This window comes from Lissotriton helveticus, chromosome 7 (assembly GCF_964261635.1).
Source record: "Lissotriton helveticus chromosome 7, aLisHel1.1, whole genome shotgun sequence".
Taxonomy (NCBI): domain Eukaryota; kingdom Metazoa; phylum Chordata; class Amphibia; order Caudata; family Salamandridae; genus Lissotriton; species Lissotriton helveticus.
The window spans coordinates 66,847,287-66,870,625 of record NC_136068.1 but is presented as its reverse complement, the minus strand read 5'-3'; the positions used below and the strand labels follow the sequence as shown (position 1 = coordinate 66,870,625).

Here is a 23,339-nt window from a genome sequence, read left to right as displayed (position 1 = left end):
CAAGCACTTTATATATGTGTCCAGTGACAGCAGTATCCTGGCAGGTGAATGTGTTTAGGAAGTATCTTATATATCAGTCCATCCGCTATGTAAATGATCTAGGTTTTCAGCGTTTAGAAACGCCATGGCGACTACGTGAGTTATAAAAACAAGTTATAGCTATTATAATCTACAGTTATATTTATGCTGTTCAACAGAATTCTGTTGCAGTGGTAGTATACAGTTTAAAACTTCTGAACTGAAAGCTCTTCCATGTCAGACAAGTTGTCACAGAGTAGGAAAACACAAAGGAAATCTGTAAATAATGAAGTAAGCTAGTCACACGAGTGCTTTTAATTCATCCTTTAGGTAACGATAGAGAAAATAATTTGGAGTGTAGAACAAACTTCTATTACTTTTTAGTTTGTTAGATATCCTTTGTTCATACCTCTTTATTTTGTTATTTCATCATTCTAATATTTTTTGATGTGTGAGGAAAACACTCAACAATTTACACTTTACACATAAAAACAATACAGTTCAACTATACGTCTATATACAATGTACAATTCACATCCAATTTTTACCAACAAACAACTGATCTTTATAAGGTGTTTTTCAATAACACCGTAACAGGACAAAGTCACGTTTCACTAAAGGTTCAATCAACGACAAATTGATGCGAAAAAAACTCAATACACCACAAATAAATTCATTGGTATACTAGACAATTAATGTCAATTTTCCTTAATATGCCGACGCGTTTCGAACCCAATGACACCAGTTTTCGGGTTCTCCTCAGGGCTTTGTCTTTTATGTTTGTCTGTTCTCCAGCTTGCCGCCGGTCTATTTTTCTCTGTGTTTTTACCTTCATGTGTCTTCATCTTTGTTTGGACACTCCTTTCTATCTCTGTGTTTATGTTCACACTCTGTTCGTTATGTTTGTATATGGCCGAACATGTACAGCTGGAAGCCCTAAGTCTGAGGAGCATCGACAGATTTGTGTGAATTCAGACTTCTGACAGGTTTGTAACTCTGATAATTCAGCATAATTTACCTGATTCATAATCTAAATGCTGCTGTTCTTTTGGGTAATAAATAAAAAGAGTGACAGAATGTGTGCAGGGAACAGACCGCTCATTCCTAGCATCCCAGCTCAAAAATAGGAAAACATGAAACATTTCAGTAGCATCTTAGGGGCCGATTACGATGGCATTGGTCACCGTCGGCCCGGTGGGGCGATCTGCCCACCATCCAGTCAGCAAAGACCCCACCCCATATTATGATTGTTGTGGGGGTCTGTGGCGGACAGAAAGACCGTCCGGCGCTTTTCCGCTGTCGACTCGTTGACTGGCGGAAAACGTGTTTAATATGGTGGCAGTGTCTGGAAGACACAGCCATCCATATTACAATGCTGCTGGTGAGCAGCCTTTTCATTGCGGCGTTGCTGCCATGAAAAGGCAGGTGGTTTCTGCAGTTGGGGGCCCATTGTGGACCCCCAGGGTGTTGGGGGTGCACATTTGGGGTACCATGGTACCCCACTGCATTTGCATGTACAAGGTGGCAGGCACCGAACGGTCCCTGTCACATTGTACATGCACAACATGTATTTTTACATTGCGGCGGGTGCTGCTTGCAATGTAAAAATATGGGATGCGCCCGCCTGTTTGGCGGGCGCATCCTAATTTGTATAGCGGGACCGCCACACCTATGGTGGGTGGTCCCTGTTGCCTATGTAATGGCGTGATCGACACCTTAGTTCCTCAGTGCGGAACTCCGCCATGGGGCGGAAATACTGCACCGAGTAAATGCAGCACCCGGGAGTTACTGTAGCGACGTATTACTTCCTAAAACAACGCGCAACTTGTAGTGAAGCTCTGTGCAGGGGATATGAATTCTCTACAATTCTAAATATTGTTGCAACGCACATGTAAAGCAGAGAATTTATTTGTATGTGGGTCAAGTGGTTAGAACTTGGACTATGGGGCACCAGGTTCAGGGAGCAGCGTCACATATCACAGTGTCACCCTGCAAACTCTTAAGCAAGCCTCTCGCTGTCCTTGTTTATTTGATAGAGGTGTTGTGGCCCTTACAGACCATCAAACTGCATGTTATTCTTTACTGTCACTGAGTTTTAGAACTAATATCATTCATTTGAAGGAGTCCGGGAATGATGGCCATTTCTGACAAGCTGATGATAATGTTTATATATTTCCAGGTATTTAAGTTGTAGTTGTTTAAAGAACATTTAGCACCACAAACATCATCTTCAAGGAGATTGCATTGTTTTAACGTGTACTATCCCAAGTTAACCTCTTCTATGCTCATGACGAGCTCAACTCGTCATGAGGCACAGTGCAGCTGCACTCATGACGAGCTGAGCTTGTCGCGGTCGTTGGAACGTTGCACGCGGGGATAATTACCCCGCTGTGCTGAACGTTCGAAAAACGGGTGTGGTTGTGACGAGCTCTGCTCGTCATGAGTGCAGTTGCACTGTGCCTCATGACGAGCCGAGCTCGTCACAAGCAAAGCGGCGCCGCACGCGACCCCCCTCCCCCGTACAGCGGGGGGGAAACAACCCGCCGCAAAGGGGTTAAGAGGGTATGCCAACGTAAAGGGTTAGCCCCAGTCCACAACGTTCTAGCTTGCTGTGTTACTCTCTAGATGCTTCACATAGGGATTGATGCTTAAATTCCTTTATTCCATCATGATGATGAGTCCCAGAGCAAGAGTGCCAAGAATTCAGGGGTATATTATCAAGGACCGGCGATACATTATCGCCGCTTTTATCGGCAGGAAACTGCCGATAAAGCGGCGATCATGGCCTTGATAATATGCTCTATGAATTCCAATCGAAGCCCATGTTAGATGTGAACACATCTAACATGGGCTTTGATTGGAATTCATAGAGCATATTATCAAGGCCATTATCGCCGCTTTATCGGCAGTTTCCTGCCGATAAAAGCGGCGATAATGTATCGCCGGTCCTTGATAATATGCCCCTTAGTTCACAGTGTGAGCTATAAAAAATATACTTTGTTACTTTTGTTGTGTTTGGTTTTATTTTCAGCATTTATTATATTTCTCTGACTCCTAGCAAGACATATTTGGAAATTGATCTTTTTGGTAACAAAGCTACAGCTATGTGAAAATGAAGGTTTATTGGGTAGGAAGCTCAAAAACACTTTGCTATTTGGGAAGATTGTGCCTGTTTTAGATGAGTAAAGTTATTTGTGTACAATAAAATCTATTTTGGAAAAAAGAATTCTAAAAGTACCTTATAATTGTTACATTTTACATGAAGAATAAAAATGGCCCAGTAGGACCAGACCTTCTTTGCTCTCAACCCTGCAGCTAGCTTACCCGGAGTGCCTTTTGCACATGGTCAGGTGATGCGTGCACACAAAGGGCTTCGCGCTTCACACGTTGAAGTTAAATTATAGAGAACATTACTTGAGGGCCTTTTTAAGGCTTGCCAAGTGGGATGCCCCACTGCTGAGTGACAGCAGCTGCCCTCCAATTAGAAGGTGTTCCGCTCAAATGGGAGAGCATTTCCACTGAAAGTGCTCCCCCACCCAACTTTTGGTGGCACTTCTCTACTGAGATATATGTTCTTTATGGGCTCAACTAGATAGGAGACATAATTAGCATGAAATAATAATTTAAAGTTGTTTCACTCTATATCACAAGAACAATCCTTCTGCAGCAGGAGTTATTATATGTGAGTACAGTATCGTCCCGATTATTTGTATTGTATGGTATGTTACTGTATTGTAGTTTTATTTGTGACGGAACAACAATGCCAGAATGTATCCAGCTTCAAAGCGCTACATTGCAAACAGTAATACAAAAGATAAAGTAAAATGAACCATAAGTACAGCTTACATTCAACCAGTGTAACAGATTACCAAAAAGATATATAATCAAGTTATTAAAACGTCATAAAGCACTCAAAAGATAAACTTTCAGATGTTCAAACGTTGCTACCGCTAGCCTGAATCTAGGCATCCCATGGGTACATCGCCAGTCCCTGAGGGTGGGTAGTCCCCCAAATACAGGACAGGGACATTGCTCAAAACCAGCATTGGCAACGTCCATAGATTTTGAATTTAAAATGTCTAGGCTCTATAAGCTGACACTCCTATAGATTATACATTTACTGACAGCAGGACTGAGGTCTCTGATAGTATAAAAATTGTCATCTTGCACAGATTATAAACTAAATGGCACCAAGTGATGCTGCTATATAGTAGACACTATCAAACCTTGTACAAGTTAGCAGTTACATCTTCACAGAATACGTTTTTATTGTGCTTAGAAGTCTGTAGGTAATATACAGCGTCTCTTACTTTCAATGACGGGAATATACAGCACTTCAGCGTATTCTCCTGAAACAAAAAATGTAAAAAAGTCTCATTCGCATAGTATTTGACACAAAAAAGACTATATATCACGTACCTTAGTACGCTCCCCTCCCATCCCCACCACTTATACCACAGGTTCGTTGTTCCAGAGGACTGCAAATACACATTTAAACATTGCCCCAACCTAATACATGGAAGAAATACTTTAAACTCTCAGGATATATATATATTTGGGCCATACCATGATGCCGTTGTCTACCCCACACTGGTGCTGAAGGGGTCTGTGCACTTCTTTTTGACGTCTTGAGTGCATACATTAACTCAAACATTTGATGTGACCTTTGTGTCTCAAAAGTGACATAAAACGGGCCAAAATGTTTTTTTTTTAATTTACTTTCCAGTGCAAAAATTATTTTGATCTAGAAAGTAACTGAAAGCATTGCATTACTTAGCATCAAGGGTGCGTTCCATGGGTGGTACAAAGGTGTTCCCATGCAACCGCCCATGGTTTTGATGGAAAACCCTATGTGTTAAAAAAAAGTAGAAGGGTTTCGTCAAAATATCACACTTTTCACCATGGTGTTATCGAGGAGAAATTGCTTTCTTTCTCCAATATTTCTGACTTTGCATGTGTTCTGCACAGTACAGAACACATAGAAAAAATGACAAACTTTAAAAGTTAGTCTAAGTGTAGAGATTTGTACTGGGAGGATAACTTACCAGTACAAAACCTTTGCTGGAGTTGATATAGACACTTTTGCACTAAGATGCAAAGGTGTGTATGTGGCACTGGCAGCCTGATTGGGGCTTTCCTGCTTTCACAGGTACCAGCCTGAGGGTCCACTTTTCCTGAGGGGCAGATCTTTATGGCCAAGGTTCACATGCGATGAATGGATATCATGGGTAGGGGAGTGCACTTCTGAAATCAGCAGGAAACCCTTCTTACTGTTGCAAAGCTGGTGCAGCTTGGGAACCTTCTTCACCCATTCCATGCTCTGAACCCCTCTCCTGCCCGCCCCACCACACAAAGACCTGTGTATAAACTAGGCATCAGGCCAGCCCTGAGGTGTCTTCTAAACCTACAAACAAAAGGATTCTGCTCCCTTGTGCAAGATACTGTCAAAAAAAGGTGGGGCCAGATTACGAAACTTTTTTGACTGCCATTATTTCATGTGCCTTGCGGTAAGTTAAGGCGGTGCTTGGTGTACACTACTTTTAGAAGAACATTATGAAAGCAGGTTTCCTGAGGTGGTAATGTGTGGAAGAAATGTTTGTTAGAATTTATTGTGTGGCATTTTGCTTTGGTAGTGATGTGCTCTGTTGCTTTTTGTGCTGCTATGTTTTGTGCTACATCATAGCACTGATGGTGTGTTGTACTGTGGTTGGTGAGTCTTGTTCAATTTTGACTGTTCTAGGCTGTGTCCTATTATGTTTAATTTTGTTAAGTTATCCAGTATTGGGGTATCTTTCATAGTCACATGCCTGAATCATTCCCCGTCGTCGAGGCGGGAGTCCCACGGTAAAATATATACAATAGCAGTGCCTAAAGATTTCTTGTAGTAGGCTGGAAAAGCCTAAAGGCCTAACTAGGCCTCAAAACTTAGCAGCCTATCTACATCATTATGTAAAAAGACCTGAAATAGTAGCCTCAGCCAATCAGCTGTCCTCACCCTCTAGAACCTTCCCAGCCCAGGCAGTTCTCCTCAGATTTTCACCGCACTTCGTGTGTAAGGGAGTCTCCCTGAGTGCCTACTCAGTTCTTTGGCTTTTTTGGCCTTTTTCCTCAGGAAAATGTCTGAAAAGAAAACTCTTTTCAAGGCTTGTAGAACCTGCTTTAAGAAGAGAGTCCATGTGGATGACCAGCACTCTGACTGCATTTATTGTCTGCACCCTTCACATGTTGTGAAGGATTGTAGAATTTGCCGTACCTTCCCTCAGAAAACAATCAGGGATAGAGAGGCAAGGGTTCTTTTGTGGTTGAAATCTTCTTCCACTGATGATGAGGACAAGGCCTCTACCTCCAGCAAGAGAGCCAGATCCAGGGAAAGCTCTTCTCCTGAGAGAAAGAAAAAACTTAAATCCTCTCAGAGAGCCTCAGAACCCTCAAAGAGTGCATCTTCTCCTCGGACGACAAGTGTGAGTACAGCCCAGACAAAAACTGTTTCTCTGGTGTCTGCTCATACTACTACTTTCACTTCTACTTCTACAACTACTTTTATGGTCACCACTTCAGCTATTACCTCACCTCTGATGTCTGTAAAAATGTTGTCATCACCTGTGAAGTCTTCGACGAAGAAAACTGTCCCGTCGTCGACATCTCCGTCGACGACGGCCCCATCTACCAAGACTTCCGGTCCGTCGACGACAATCCCGCCGACGAAACCACCATCATCGTCGTCGACGAAGGACTCGTCGACGAAGACACCGACGACGCTCTCGTCGACGAAGGACGCGTCGACCAAGAAACCGTCGACGGCCTCTTCGACGAAGGACTCGTCGAGGAAGACCCCATCGACGGCCTCGTCGACGAAGGACACGACGACGAAGACACCATCGATGGTCTTGTCGACGAAGGACTCGTCGACGAAGACACCATCGACGGCCTCGTCGACGAAGACACCATCGACGGCCTCGTCGATGAAGGACTCGTCGACGAAGGCCCCGTCGACGGCGAAATCATTAGTTCTGTCAACCGACATGCCGTCGACGGAAAATCCGATTACAATGGCTTCATCGTCTTCGACGACAGCAGTGGCATCTGCTCATCAGTTGCCCAGTTCTGCCCCTACGAAAATTCAGTATACACATTTTCAAATGAAAACGTATCAGCGAGATTATTCCCACATTTCGCCGCTCTTACCATCACATCTTTTGGAGACATATATGGAGGAAGAGTCAGATGACGGTGAAGAGGATGAGGGTCCTTTTGGGGTTGCCCGTCACCCGTCTCAATTGAATATCAAATATCAGGAGGATGATGAGGATGATGACCATGGTCATTATGAGCATGAGGATTTCTCGACGCCATATCACTCACCCCATGCCAGACCTCAACAATCGGAGAATACTACTCAATTGCCATCTACTTTAATTCAGGATTTACAAGCAATGTTAGCCGACTATCGCCAGAGATTTCCTCCAACTCCGATTGCACCTGTAGTGCCGGCTACCCCAGTTAACTTGCCAAGGCCTCCGTCACCGCGGGCATCATTGTCTCCAAGGCAAGATACTGGTCCTGCACCTCAGCATGACACGGATACTTCTTCTCATGATGACGATGATGGCAGAGAAGAGGGCGAATTGCCAGATAATACACCTGTAGATCCATGGGAGGATTACGTCATTCCCATGCCTTCACCGCCTGCACCCCGCCCTTCAGATTCTCCACCTGAGGATATCGGCGGCTTTCATAACATTATGCAACGTGCAGCTAATAGATTTGAATTGACCGTCACAGTGGAGCAGACTGACTGCTTTTTGCATGACTTTAAAGAGGGATATCGCAGAATTACCAGGGCTATCCCCATTATTGAATATATATGGAAGGAAGGCCTCAACATCATGAAAATGCCTGCTTCCATTCCTGCAGTCCTTCCACGAATAGAGAAAAAGTATCGAGCACCATCGGATACTCCATCTTGCTTAATAGGTCACCCTCGACCAGACTCTGTCATATCCCAGGCTGCACAGCAGAAGTCCAAGAATCCTTCTGTTCCCATTTCTACACCACCTGACAAGGAAGGCAGGAGACTGGATGCCATTGGAAAGAAGTTCTCTGCAAATGCAGCAGCCTCCATTAAAGCTGCTAATTCGTTAGCTCTCCTGGCCCGTTACGATAGGCAGATGTGGTCCGTTCTGTCTGAATACCTTGAATTGATCCCTGAAGATCAGCAACAAGAGGTGCGCAGGATTGTACTGGAGGGAGAAAGTGCGGCATCGGAAATCATTGATTGCGCCCTGGATATTTCGAACACCAACTTCAGACAATTGGCAGGAGCAGCAGTACTTAGGCGTCAAGGTTGGCTCCGGGCTACCACCTTCAGGCCTGAGGTCCAAACAAAAAACTTGGACATGGCGTATGATGGAGATTCACTTTTTGGTAAACACATCGATGACGCTTTGCTGGCAATAAAGACAGACACAGAAACAGCTAAATCCCTTGGTACCCTACAATACAAGAGGGGATCCTTTAGGGGAGCAAGAGGCCGTGGTTATTCCTCCAGGGGGAACTATTCCAACCAGCAAAATCGCCAATACCAATCTCAGTACAAACAACCGTACTATCAAAGCTCTTACAGATAGCCTGCCTCTGGATCTTTCTCTCGTCAGGGAGGGAAACGACGCTCAGACAATCAAGGGCGTGATTCCAACAAGCACCAATGAGCTTTGCCGGACGTCAGCTGTTCATCCTCCCCTTCCCGTGGGCGCCAAAATTTCCACCTTTTACCAACAATGGCGGACAATAACCTCGGATCAGTGGGTCCTAGATCTTGTCAGGATCAGACATACTCTGGAGTTTTTACAGAAGCCACCAACAACGCCGCCTAGGGGTCCCCCTCCCCCTCGTCTTCACTTACTTTTCAAAGAAGCCTTAAAGATGCTACACAAGAATGCAATAGAACGAGTTCCTCCTTCTCAGAAAGGGAAAGGATTTTATTCTCGCTTCTTCCTCGTAGTGAAAACTTCAGAAGAGTGGCGTCTAATACTAGATCTGCGCAAACTAAAAAAATATCTAAAGAAACAGAGTTTTCGCATGGTACCGTTGAAGGACATTCTGAATTGTCTCAACAAAGGGGACTTTATGGCTTCTCTGGATCTGCAAGACGCCTACTTCCACATCCCTATTCACCCAAAACACCGCAAATACCTAAGGTTTCAAGTGGCTGGCGTCCACTTTCAGTACAAAGTACTTCCATTTGGCCTCAAATCAGCCCCCAGAATTTTCACCAAATGTTTAGCCCCAGTGGCAGCAATGTTGAGGTCCCAGGGAATACAAGTCTTCCCATACCTCGATGACTGGCTGTTAAAAGGACCATCGAGAAAGTCCGCAATGGAAGCGGTCAGGAGTTCCCTCTCCCTCTTTTCGAATCTGGGTCTGACTCTCAATTCGAACAAATCTCAGCTTCAACCTCGTCAGGAGTTGACCTTTCTGCGAGCGGTCTTGAACACTTGCCAGTGCAAGGCGTTCTTGAATCAGGAGCGGCAGAACAAGCTGTTGAAACTAGCAAAACAAATATTTGCAAGAAGGTCACTTTCAGTTCGGACATTTGCTTCCCTTCTAGGGATGTGCTCCTCTGCAATCAGCCTCATCCCTATGGCGAGACTCAGAATGAGACCATTACAGGAGGAGTTACTTCGTCAGTGGAGGCAAGTCGACGGATCGTTCGACGACCGCATCAAAGTAACTACCAAAATGAAGCAAGCCCTTCTTTGGTGGTCAAAGGCGCCAAATTTGTCACCAGGCCTCACCTTTCTGCAAGACATTCCAGAGTTCACCCTAACTAGAGACGCCTCCATGGAAGGTTGGGGAGGTCACCTTCAGGACCTTCAGATCGATCCAGGGACGATGGCCTCGTCGGTACCGACAGAAACACATCAACAGCCTAGAGCTGAGGGCCATTTTTCTTTCCCTGCAAGCCTTCCTTCCCAGGATTGCAAATTCGTCTGTGATGGTGCGTACGGACAATACCACCAGCATGTACTATATCAACAAACAGGGAGGAACAAAATCTCTCACCCTGTCGCTGGAGGCTCAGGAGATGTGGGAATGGGCCCTACGCCACGGCATATCCCTCAGAGCGGAACATGTGCAAGGCGTCCAGAACTCTCTAGCCGACAACCTCAGCAGAGCTTTCACGGGCTGTCACGAATGGGAGCTCGAACAACATCAAGTAGAAAGGATCTTTCGGACTTGGGGGACACCGACGCTGGATTTGTTCGCCACGCAGCAGAACAGCAAATGCCTGTTTTATGCCAGCAGGTTTCCTCAACAGGGGTCAAGGGGAAATGCCCTTTTGATGAGATGGTCCGGAATATTTGCGTACGCTTATCCTCCAATTCCGCTCATTCCGAAGGTACTGCAGAAGATGAAGAGGGAACATTGCACTCTCATCCTCATTGCTCCCCGTTGGCCAAGACAGTTTTGGTTTCAGGAACTCCTTCTGCTCTCTCAGCAGCCTCCACTTCGTCTCAAACCGACAGTGTCAATGTTGACAAGAGAGGGAGGACAGGTCCAACATCCGGATCCTCAATCGCTGCACTTGCACGCTTGGCTCCTGACTTCCTAGAGTTCAAGGATCTTAACATCTCCTCAGACTGCAGGGCGATCTTATCACAGGCCCGTGCGCAAAGTACCATCAAGACATATCGTTTTAAGTGGAAACGATTCTGCTCATGGTGTGGAGAACATAATATTCATCCACTTCAAGCTCCTCCAGAAGACATCCTTCCATATCTGCTGTCTTTAGCTAGGGCTGGACTCGTTTTTTCGTCCATTAAGGTGCATCTGGCGGCGATATCCAGGTTCAGGAAGAGTTCCAACAAACCATCCTTATGCTCATCATCTTTGATCAAACAATTCCTTAAGGGGCTATTTCGAGCTTTTCCACCAGTTCGTCCTCCTCCCCCTGAGTGGGATCTTAATATTGTTCTGTCTCAACTTCTAAAAAGGCCTTTTGAACCTATTCACAAAGCGGAGCTAAAGTTTCTAACTTGGAAAGTGGCTATCTTACTTGCTCTCACTTCAGCCCGCAGAGTCAGTGAGATACAGGCCTTCACTATTGCACAGCCTTTCTTACAATTCTCTAAAGACTTTGTGACACTTAGAACTAACCCAAGATTCATTCCAAAAGTACCAACTCAGTTCCATATCAATCAACCGGTCAAACTCAAAACTTTTTTCCCGGATCCTAAAACTTCAGCGGAGAAGGTTTTACATTCTCTGGATGTGAAACGGTGCCTGAAGTTTTATCTTCAAAAAACAAAGGACATCCGCAAATCCAATCAACTTTTTGTTGCTTATGGTCAAGCCACCTTGGGTCAAGCTGTAACGAAAGCACCTATAGCTAGATGGTTGTCTTCTACAATTATTTTCTGTCATGACAAAGCCAACAAGCCTTTAACGAGAAAGGTCAAAGCGCATTCCACCAGAACAATGTCAGCGTCAACGGCCCTGTTCGCTGGAGTGACGCTGGAGAACATTTGCCGAGCTGCTACGTGGGCAAGTGTGCACACTTTTACCAAACATTACTGTCTGCAGTCGGCAGTTCATGATGATACAGCAGTTGGAGAAGCGGTACTGCAGCATCTTCTACACTAAGGTTAGACTTTTTACAGTCTTTTATTCTTCATTTGCCTGTTTTCAGCATATCTTTTCATCATGATATTTTCGCATTTTCAAATGCGGTCATATATCTAGTGTACTTATGAAGATTTTGATTCATATGTTATGTTAATAAGTTTGTGCTCTATTACCTTCCTGGTTGTGTGGGGATGTATATGGTTTATTTTGTCTCCCACCTTCCTCTAACGACAGACATGATGTCACTGCTTGCTATTCTGATTCAGGCATGTGAATCTATGAAAGATACCCCAATACTGGATAAGAAAACAAGTTACTTACCTGTAACTACGGTTATCCAGTATTGGTATCTTTCATAGATTCACATGCACCCACCCTCCTAGGCAGTTCTGTTTTATGGATACTCATTCTCACTTGTGCTGGGAAAATCTGAGGTGAACTGCCTGGGCTGGGAAGGTTCTAGAGGGTGAGGACAGCTGATTGGCTGAGGCTACTATTTCAGGTCTTTTTACATAATGATGTAGATAGGCTGCTAAGTTTTGAGGCCTAGTTAGGCCTTTAGGCTTTTCCAGCCTACTACAAGAAATTTTTAGGCACTGCTATTGTATATATTTTACCGTGGGACTCCCGCCTCGACGACGGGGAATGATTCAGGCATGTGAATCTATGAAAGATACCAATACTGGATAACCGTAGTTACAGGTAAGTAACTTGTTTTCTTCCTTTGCATATGCTATTAAGGTATGCCCTATTGTTTACTTTACATTTGTCATCAAATGTTGCTATAGTTTTGGCCAAAATCAGAGGATTCTTTTAAAGTTCTACTGCCCACCATTTACCCTTAGCTATAGGGGTAAAATACCACTGCTAAAGCTCTTCCAATATTTAAGGCACTAGTCATCCCAAAATGTGGCAGAGACACTGGGCCATAATACGTTAAGGGCTGGCTCACAAAACATTTTTGACAGGTACTATTTGAGATCCTTGGTGACAAGGTAAGTCACTGTTGGCTCCAAACACGTGTCACCGCCATATTTTAAAAACAGGATTCTGATGCAACGTGTGGCAAGAAGGTTTGTGCACTGTTGTTGAGTGGTGACCATGTGTTTGGTTGTTTTCAGTGCTCCAGTGTTTTTGTACTGCATTATGGCAATGTGATTTTGGTGAGGTTTACTGCAGTTGTGTTTTGTTTAGTCAGTTTTGTTGGGGTGGGGGCTGTTATGTTTAATTGTATTGTTACACTGCTTTGTGTATGCTACTGTGTTCTATTATATACTTTAGACATTTCAACAAATACTGCCATATTTTATGCAAGGAGCACATGACTTGAAAGTTCCTTTGACCAGCAAACAATTACCTGTCTAAGGTGATAAATTAGCCTCCTTTAGACAACCTAAGTCTGTCTTAACTTATCATCCCCAGTACTCACTGTATGCGATACAGCCCACCATGTGCAATGGGAGCACTAAGATGAGACACAGTCTCTGACTCATTTTTGGGTTGACTGGCATTTTACCTACTTGAAGAACTGCAGCAGTGCTATTTTACCACCGTTGAGGATTGTGATTGACTGCTGAAATTTCTTAGCTAACTTTGTTAGTGCTAAGGATGCTAAGGTCCTGTCACAGTGCTAAGGATACCACCTCAACATTCTATTGATGGGGGTAAAATTCTGATGTTCGAGCTCGCTACCTCTCATAATGATGCTCACGGTGCACATGCTTCCACTATCTCTCAAGTACCGACAAGTGCAATGATGTCGGCACATCCCTCACACACAGTGATGTCATCAATGTACACTGGGGATGCTGCCATTTCCACAGTGATCAGACAAGACAATGGCACTCCCCTTGACAGAACTCAGTGTGAAGGCATCAGTCATGACTCTTCTAGATGTATTTCTGAAATGTCTGCAGTGGTCCCTGATGAGGACCACTGCAAGAATGCTACAGAGGAGGACCAAAATATGCCACAGGGTTGAATAAATTATATCCAGAAAGACAAATTATGCAGCATAATGTTCCTCATTTTAAGATAGTATTACTTCAGAATTTTCACATTTTTACACGTAAACACAGTCTGGACCAATTGTTCGCCTGATTAGTACCAGTTTAACACCCAAATACAGTAATGATCAACTGAAAGGTGACTAGTTTGATTGGAGCCTACTCTCTGGTGCAACTTTAAAAGTAATACATTTTCTATAATTTACTAATTAGGAGTCCAGAAAACCCCTTAAAATGCAATGAAAACTTGGCATATTCAAACAGCTAGAGCTGCTCCACTACCAGGAGAACATGTGTGCTCTCGCCAATGTGTTAGGACAGTTCCTCCATTGTGTTTTACTGAAACTGGCAACACTTCCTAAGAATCAAAATAACAAAAAAGATCCCATCCAGATCTTAGACTGCTGCATCTTGTCATGTTGGCTCCTCCTTGGTCTAAATGTTCACTCAAAGGATGCAGAACCCTTGTAGCGTTACCAATGCTTCATTGGAAGTCACTCACAACAGAACACTGGGCAGGTTTTCATTGACCTGGAAGAATGAACTGCTCAAGGGCAGCTCAAAGTAAGGGTGGGTGTAACTTGCATAATTTGCTGTTGCGTAATTACACAAAAGTATAGGAAATTACATGAGATTACGGGAGATTACACAAGAAGCGCAACTCTGCATTTAGAGCTATTTTCCTAGCACAAAATAAATACACCTTCACATTCAAATAGACCAGAGGATACATTTTGCGCCAAGAAAATATTGTTAAATGCAACTGTAGATAAACAGCAGCGGCTGTTCCTGTGCTCTTGGGTAGGCATTTTTGTCTAAAATGACACAAAATTACATAAGCGGGTGCAATCGTGTAATTCTGGGGATTTTCGCTTCACAGGAGTAACACAAAATTATCAAAATTTCTACAATTTCTCTGGACATGAAGCCTAGTTTAAAGTCTTGCTTGTCCTTTGATCTTATCATTTAACCCCATGAAATGGAAAGAAAATGGCACCCTGAGGCTTTAAACATCTTACACAGTTTAGCATGACATGATCTCAGACTGGACCCCCCATTCCCCCAAGGTCTTAAGACACGTAGATCCTCTGTTTGGGCTGGAGCTCACCTGGCTCATAGTAATCATACACCTTTGCTAGTGCTGGCTGAAGGTCTTCCACCACTTCCACCTGATTGGCTGTGAAAGAGTATCTGTGAGTACGGCTATCCATCTGCAGAGGAGAGAAAGGATGAGAAGATGGAGAGACGTCAACAGGAGAGGCTGGGAGAGAGGTGACGTCTGAGCCAACCAACTTTTAATGCTCACGCAATGCATAGCACCGCAAACAACTGCATAGATCAATTTTATGCCACAAGAGGCTGGAGCGTAGCATGGACGCACCTATAATGTATGGCGCATGGGTGGTTCAGGGTGGGAACAATGCAAGCACGTATTAATGCCAACGCTAACCTACTAAAGTCACATGGACTGGCACAAATGAGCAACCATGTGCATGGTATAAAAGCAGTGTGATATGAGAGCAGGTGCAAATATTTAGTTATATTTCTACTCCATAAATGATAATAGAACCTCTTGCCCCTCCTGCCCCAGTCTCTAGGTAAGCCACAACGAAGGTTGTAACATGCAGAAGAAAACTTCAACTGCTGCAACTGGTCATTGTTAAACCCAGAAGAAGAAAAGCGTAGGAAAAGACATCTATGAATTCAGGGTGTGCTGGGGCAATCATAACCATCACCCCACAGCACCCCAAGTTCCTAAAACCAAGGTGCAAGTCAAAGCGACTTCTATGTAACTGCCAGCCTCCCTCATGTCCTGGAAGCCAATGGCTGCACGCGTCATATTGGTTCCACCTGCTGCCATGGCACACACATACAGAACCCACAAACACACAGTCAGATAAAGTATACACAACCTGAGAGGTCTAATGCTATTTCTCCAGTGTTGTTTCTAAGTATCTAGGCAGACTCAGGCATTTTCATGCACTACATCATCAATGAACACCTAGAAAGTGGCTTGTCTGGCTAAAGACAACCAGTAGACATGTCTGACACACAAATTGTCATCAAAACACATGAGGACTGAGGAGATAAAAAGCAAAAACCAAGACATGTCATCTGTACCAATTCTCCAAAAAGAGGTGACCAGGGTTCCGTCTTGAGACCATGGCCGAAGGCACTACTAGGGAAACCCAACCTCCAGAGCTAAAGAATTCCAAGACCACTTATAACAGTGAGCAATCAGTGAGTGGGCTTGTTTTGTTCAGAATGCCATAATGGCCATGTTTGCAACTATCAATCACTAACACAGAATCGTGTGGTCCTGTTTAGACATGAGGTCTCCCTCCCAGTAATATAACAGTCAATGTTTTCTGCCAGGAAGCACAGTGGGAACAGGTTTGGGAGTATTGTTCAGATAAGTACAACATCTTTGGCACTGAGCACTCCATCATATAAAATGGACAGCAAAAGTCTTTTGAGAAGACATCTTAAGCAGATTGCTCAATGGAGAGAAAAGTGCATGTTCAGATAGTATTAAATATAGAATTATAGATGGATAACTGTGATTTATGGGGATGCTTTTCCCCAAGGGGTTCTGAGTGACAACAAGAGCGAAGCTGGAGTTATCTATGATGTCACTCAGGGATCACTGACATAATATCGACTACAAAAATATAGGCATTTAAAATATCGACTCCAAAATATCGACTACAAAAATATCGAAGTCCTATCTACAAACAGGTAAGTACAAACATATCGAATCAAAAATATTGTTTAAAAATATGTACTTTGTAAAAATATCGAATTTATTAAAATTAATTTAAAATTAAAAAAATAAATAACTGTAATATACTTAAAAATACTTAAATAACCTTAAAATTATTAAATAATTAATTTAAGTTATAAAAAAATAAAATTTTATTTGTTAAAACATATATATATATATTAACATAATATTATTTAAAAATATACAATATTATTACCGTGCATAGCAAGAGTGTAAAAAAATTACTATTCCCACTCCAATGAGTGCAACAGTAGGGAAAGCGTTGGATAGCATAGGGGTAAAAATTACTATTCACACTTCAGTGAGTGCAACAGTACGGAAAGCATTGGATAGCGTAGGGGTAAAAATTACTATTCCCACTCCAGTGGGTGCAACAGTAGGGAAAGCGTTGGATAGCGTAGGGGTACAAATTACTATTCCTACTCCAAAGAGTGCAATAGTAGGGAAAGCATTGGATAGCATAGGGGTAAAAATTACTATTCCCACTCCAGTGGGTGCAACAGTAGGGAAAGCGTGCGATAGCGTAGGGGTAAAAATTACTATTCCAACTCCAAAGAGTGCAACAGTAGGGAAAGCGTTGGATAGCGTAGGGGTAAAAATTACTATTCCCACTCCAAAGAGTGCAACAGTAGGGAAAGAGTTGGATAGCGTAGGGGTTAAAATTACTATTCTCACTCCAAAGAGTGCAACAGTAGGGAAAGCGTTGGATAGCGTAGGGGTAAAAATTACTATTCCCACTCCAGTGGGTGCAACAGTAGGGAAAGCGTTGGAATGCGTAGGGGTAAAAATTACTATTCCCACTCCAGTGAGTGCAACAGTAGGGAAAGCGTTGGATAGCGTAGAGGTAAAAATTTCTATTCCCACTCCAGTGGGTGCAACAGTAGGGAAAGCGTTGGATAGCGTAGGGGTAAAAATTACTATTCCCACTCCAAAGAGTGCAACAGTAGGGAAAGCGTTGGCTAGCGTAGGGGTTAAAATTACTATTCCCACTCCAAAGAGTGCAACAGTAGGGAAAGCATTGGATAGCGTAGAGGTTAAAATTACTATTCCCACTCCAAAGAGTGCAACAGTAGGGAAAGCGTTGGATAGCGTAGGGGTAAAAATTACTATTCCCACTCCAGAGAGTGCAACAGTAGGCAAAGTAAATACTTCATATATTATTTAAAAAAATATAAATTAATATCTATAAAAAATTAATTAAAAGTAATTACCAATTTATTATACTATAATAATTAATCAATTAAAATTTCAAATTAAAATTAATTATTACAATTAGTTACCTATTAATACAAATTAATTACAAATTAACTATTAATTAATTAACAATTAAAAATTAATTAACAATAATTAAAATTAAATACAATTAAATACATTGAATTATTTAATTAATTATAAATAAATCACTTCCCACCCTATTCCCCTAAAAACCCACAACCCGCTACAGAAAATAAATTAGTAAAATTAACATAATTAGCAATTAATCAATTAATTAAATTTAATTGCCAATTAAAATTTAATTAAGTACCAAATATAAATTAATTAACAATTAATTAAAAATGAATACCAATAAATACAGTTACATATTTAATTAATTATAATTAAATTACTTCCCACCCTATTCCCCTATAAACCCACAACCCGCTACAGAATTAAATTACGCAAAAATTAAAGAAACAAAATTCATTAATTAAAATAAATTATAACATAAATACACACTTTTCAGACATATAATAACATAAAAAACACTATGAAAGATTCGATATTAATAAAAATTCGATAATTTTAATAACCTATATTATATACTTCGATATTTTAACTTTCTATATTTTTAACATTCGATATTACATTACTTACCTTAAAAACGATATTTCTGATGTCTATATTCTGTCCATTCGATATTTTGTCCATTCTATATTTTAAAATCGATATTATGTCCATTCGATATTTTTTACTCGATATTTTGACTGTTTTCTGTCACTCAGAACCCTGATATGAAAAATATCCCCTTAGCTCACTGCTACCAATGTATATTTTTAAGTTATGTATGGCCCCTGCAAATCATCTAACCCTGCCTTCAACTGATAAGCAAGGGCAGAGGAGTAACAGGGAAACCATCCATAACATGGCCTCTCCGCCCTGTCCCAAATTTATAAAAACCTGAACTCATAGCACACGCCCCACCACTCTCTGTGCTTTCCCTTCCCTCTCCCCCCGAAGCGTGTTCCCTGCATTCCAGCGCTGCTCTGACAGGCTCTCACAGAGCCCAGCCAGGTGAGACTGGAACTTCTACATAATGCAGCAAAAGTGAGTTATGAGATTTAGAACCCACAGAGCAGTCAATTATCAAATTTAGAATGTGGCATTCAAGCGAAGGACGCTCAGTGAGAGCCAAACATGACAGCTTTTTAACACTTATGAGAGCCACAGTATGATGAAGATTACATACCTCCAGCTATGGGCTGTTTATAAGCTATTTTATGTATTTTTTACAGTTTTTTATCCAGAGCTAACTTGACCCGACTCGGGTATCAGAGCGCTTTATATAGCACCAGTTACGTTACATGAGGACACATTCATTTTTTGTTAGGCACATGATTTGCCCAGAATCACAGGATGTTCAGCATCATTGCCGAGACTCAAACCCAGTTCTCCAGATTCGAGGTCGACTGCCCTAGCCGTTAGGCCAACTCCTCTATCATCGCTGAACTGATCCATCATTTTGAGGAGGGGTTTCCCTTGCATTTAGGGTCTGATTTCAAGTTCAAGAAACAAGGTTACTCCATCACAAACGTGACAGATATTCCGTCCGTCGAATTACAAGTCCCTTATAGCCTACAGCCATATTCTATAGCTATAGCAATGCTATACCAAAAGTCTGCACACCAAACTATGAGTCAGGCCCTTAGATCTGTAATAATGCTCAACCCTTTTCTCATCCAAGAAAGCACGCTCTGATGCAGAAAGGCTGGACTGGAAATAGTCAACTCATGTAGAAAACAGAAATGACTTCAGCATGAAAAAAAAAGATGAGTCCTTAGAGAGATGTCACTATAAGGGAGAACTGTAAGACTATTTGGTACACAGAGCTTGGATGCCAGTTGTCCTCCTAACGGATGGAAAAGCCAGAAGAAGAACTTCTTTCCAGGTTAGGTGTTTGATAATCACTTATTGTCCCAGTCTGAAAATGAGGACCCATTAACTTTGAAAAGACTATGGGCCAGATGTAGGAAGCCTAATTCCGGTCGGTAATGGACGAAATTACCGAATTTCGCCGGTTACCGACCGGAATTAGGCTTTTCTGATGTAGGGGCCTAATCTAAGGATTCTGTAATTTACCGAATCGGTAATTTAAGGAATCGGTAAATTACCGAATTCTTAAATACTGATTCGGTAAATTACCGAATCCTTAATGCAGGGAGCACTTAAATTAGTGCTTTTCCCATGTTAGGATTCGTTATTTACCACCAACTACAAGTTGGTGGTAAATATTGAAAACCCCAAAAGAATCAATTTTTTGCATATTATTACAGTGCCATGTGGCAGACATATAGGGCATGTATGTGTGCCACATGTGCACCAATACACTATTCAAAGGTGCAACAGGGTGTCAAAGTGACACCCTGCCACCCTTGAATGTGCTCCCCCTTTTACCGAATCAGTAAATACCGATTCGGTAATTCCCATTCATTCCTACTGGCCTCCAGGCCCAAAGGAATGAATGGGAATTACCAAATCGGTATTTACCGAATCGGTAAATACCGAATCGAACCGATTTGGTAATACTTACCGATTTATTACCTACATAGCATTTACCGATTCTAAAATACCGAATCAGTAAAATTCCGTATTTTAGAATCGGTAAATGTAGTTTACCTACATCTGGCCCTATGTTCAGGATGGTGGTGATGGTAGCCAAATGTATTTTAATGTCTTCAAACTGCAGGGAGGATTTAGATAGGTAAAGATATGGCAGTAAATTTTCCTGGTGGCATGTGCTCAAGATTTTGTAGAAGGATGTTTGGGTTCTTGCAGAATGCACATACAGATATTCGGAAAGCCAAAGCTAGTGTATTTGAAAGTACTCTAAAGCCAGGTTCTTAGCTCAACGATGTAAAGATGGGTCGGTTAATTTTGTTACACATCCTGTTGAGGGAATCCCGTATGAGTGAAGGTTCCTGTGTGGCAAAATGGGGAGGATCGGCTCAGCTTTGCTGTACTAGAGCATGGAGATTCAGAAGAAGTGGCACGTTAGGAAAACCATATAGATCAACATTTGTGTGAGTATTGTAAGTGCTCAGTCAGATACAACCTATGGATCTGATTCACAAAGGAAACTTACAGTTTTGAGTAATTTACACTTCTGAGTAAACTTACTACATTTTGGCATTTCACAAAATACAAGTGTAAATTTACTCCAAAAGTGTAATTTAGTCTCAGATTTTGTGAGAAGCCAGAAAGCCTTTGTGAATCATGAATTAAAACCCCACAGGTGCTTAATGTAGGCTCTTTTTTAACATAATTGGGGTACTTCTTATGCCAGTGTTTGAGTAGGAGTCCAAACCTGGGAGCAATTTGTGAGGGGAACGTCGTTTACGACGCAACTTTTAGCACCCAGTGCTATTACAACGCGGTCTTTAAATCGCATTCTATTACAACGCATGACTCTGGGGGGCGTTCAAGGATAGGGAATACTTTTAATTTACTATCCAACACCTTCCCTAGTGTCAACGGGGACTGGTGTTGGAATAGTAAATTAAAATATTCACTATCCAACACCCTTTTCTGTTATGCGTTGTAAAAGAATGCGCTATAAAAACCGCATTGTTACAGCATGCGTGCTAAAAGCATGCGTTGTAACAACGTACATCCAATTTGTGAACTCTTACTGGTAAAAAGTATGCAACTTAACATATTTTCTCTGCCCACTGCTACAGATGCCACTACATGCCCACTCTCACAGCAGAATTTGACTCACTTTCAGGAGGTAGATGGTGACGGAGTTGACGGACAGTTCTACTCGTTTCACAAAGTCATTCCCCATGAGCTGTGGATGAGACAAAAAAATTATCTAACATTAGTTTACTGAAATTTGTTTCTAGGCATATGTTGAACCCATGTGCTAAGGTAACAGATACTTCTAGGACATTATGGCTCAATGTTATACTCTGATGGGTGGTACTATTGCAGCACAGTTTACCCTAGCTTGCCAGTGGGCGTAAGTGCAATGTTACTCTACATTTCACACACTTTATATCTGCTGAATGTGCTTACTTCTGCTCCCCCCAAGAATACAGCAATGCCGCAGTCTGAATGACAACTAGATGTCACAGCTGTACCAATGCCAGTGTGATGTCAGGAATGCAATACAGTTAACCCTGACAGGATATGCAGAACCATATACTTCTTGAAGAAGAGATGCACAGGTTGAGCCTTATTCAAAGGGATGTTCGTTCTCCTGTGGGGCACATAGCAGAAACAAGTGGGGGTTGAAGTCAGTGGATTTTAGCCTCTCTCCTCATCCTCACTATTTTTAGAGAGGACATGCCATCACCTTTGGCCTGCAACTGAGGAAGGAGTGGAGTGTACATACCGACTTTGTGAACCAAGCAGTGGCTTTATTGCAGTTTCCACCACCACCAAATCATTGTAGCTCGTGTAAACAGTGTAAACTACAGCAGTACGCTGCTCTACCCGCCCACCCTTGTCCCACAACTAGCGTGCATTCCCTATTTCTCTAGGTTCTAATTCTAGCAGCTCCCACTATCACTTTTGTCCTTTTCAGGCCTACAAAATGAGTACAAATTAGCTCTGTAGCAATATATGTGGGGAAAGGAGTAGTTTGTGTCCTGTAACTCCAGTTCTGTAGTAGGGGTATCTCTGTTATAGTCATAATCTAGTCTATTGAATAGTCCCGCCCATGTGCGTGGACCCCGGAGCAATCAAAAATAATCTCTTACAGTGTCAAAAAATGCAGAAAAGCATAGACACTTAAGAGAGAATTTATAGACAGATAATGCAGCCTAAAAGGATACACTGTCCAGTACTTCTGATGAAGCAAAGCTTCGCATATTTTGCGGCTTGCCGAAATCAAGAACCTCGTTTATGTGTAATAAGGTAACAAAATGTATGTTTTACTAACATTTATTCTGTTTAGGCAAAGTTCCCGAAGCTTGCCTATGTGTATTTCTAATGAATTTAATCCGTGTCCTCTAATATGGCCGCCGCTTGTATTTTAGTTACTGCGCATGCGTCAGCCACACTCACGTGTCCTGACGCGTCTGCAGAAGTGGAGGGAAAGTTATGCGCATGCGTAATTCATAGCTGTGCTTATCATGTGGTACTGCTCGTGCCACTGCTCTTGTGCCCGTATCAATGTAGCTAACATTTAGATGCAATAAGTTTATTTCTTGATGATGAGTTAAAGGTACAAACCCTGTGATGTGTTTTCATAATGACATTATTATGTATTAATTTGTTTTCGCTTACTTTTCATGTACCGCGGGAAATGGGGGTCTGAGTGAGAGGAGAGCCATATTGGAGGTCCCTTCTGCGCCTGTGCGACATTCGGCAGCACGAGGGACCTTGACAGATGGAACACCGCCAGTTGGCAGTGATGGGCAAGATGCTCCTGAGAAAGTCACCTCTGCCCTGCGAGAACAGCGAATGTGGCTTATTATATGTTACAATGTAAATGTATTGCTGCTTGCCGTGTAGTCTCTCATGGGAACCCCTATCTCAATAGGCGGTACCAGAAAATGTTAATGTGGCATACAAATAGACTGTTCTGATTGGTGTGTTACCCAAATCCTACCTTAGGACCAATCCAAATTGAGGGATTTTGACACTTTGCAACATTGGGGGGTGGTACACTGTCCCCAAACTGTATATCTACCCTGGGTTCACCT

The 23,339-nt window shown here is 42.4% G+C and overlaps 1 protein-coding gene across 14 annotated transcripts in view; it reads right to left on the bottom strand.

Moving 5' to 3' along the window:
- LOC144768069 (alpha-2-macroglobulin-like protein 1) overlaps window positions 1–23,339 on the bottom strand; it is a 618,955-nt gene that overhangs the window by 36,327 nt on the left and 559,289 nt on the right. For all 14 annotated transcript variants that reach the window (XM_078651444.1, XM_078651445.1, XM_078651446.1 and 11 more), the window contains exons 33-35: window positions 21,410–21,478; window positions 14,758–14,860; window positions 4,329–4,367 (exon numbers count right to left, since the gene is read on the bottom strand). In XM_078651444.1, coding sequence (XP_078507570.1) covers window positions 4,329–4,367; window positions 14,758–14,860; window positions 21,410–21,478 — 211 coding nt within the window. The remainder of the gene's footprint in view (window positions 1–4,328; window positions 4,368–14,757; window positions 14,861–21,409; window positions 21,479–23,339) is intronic.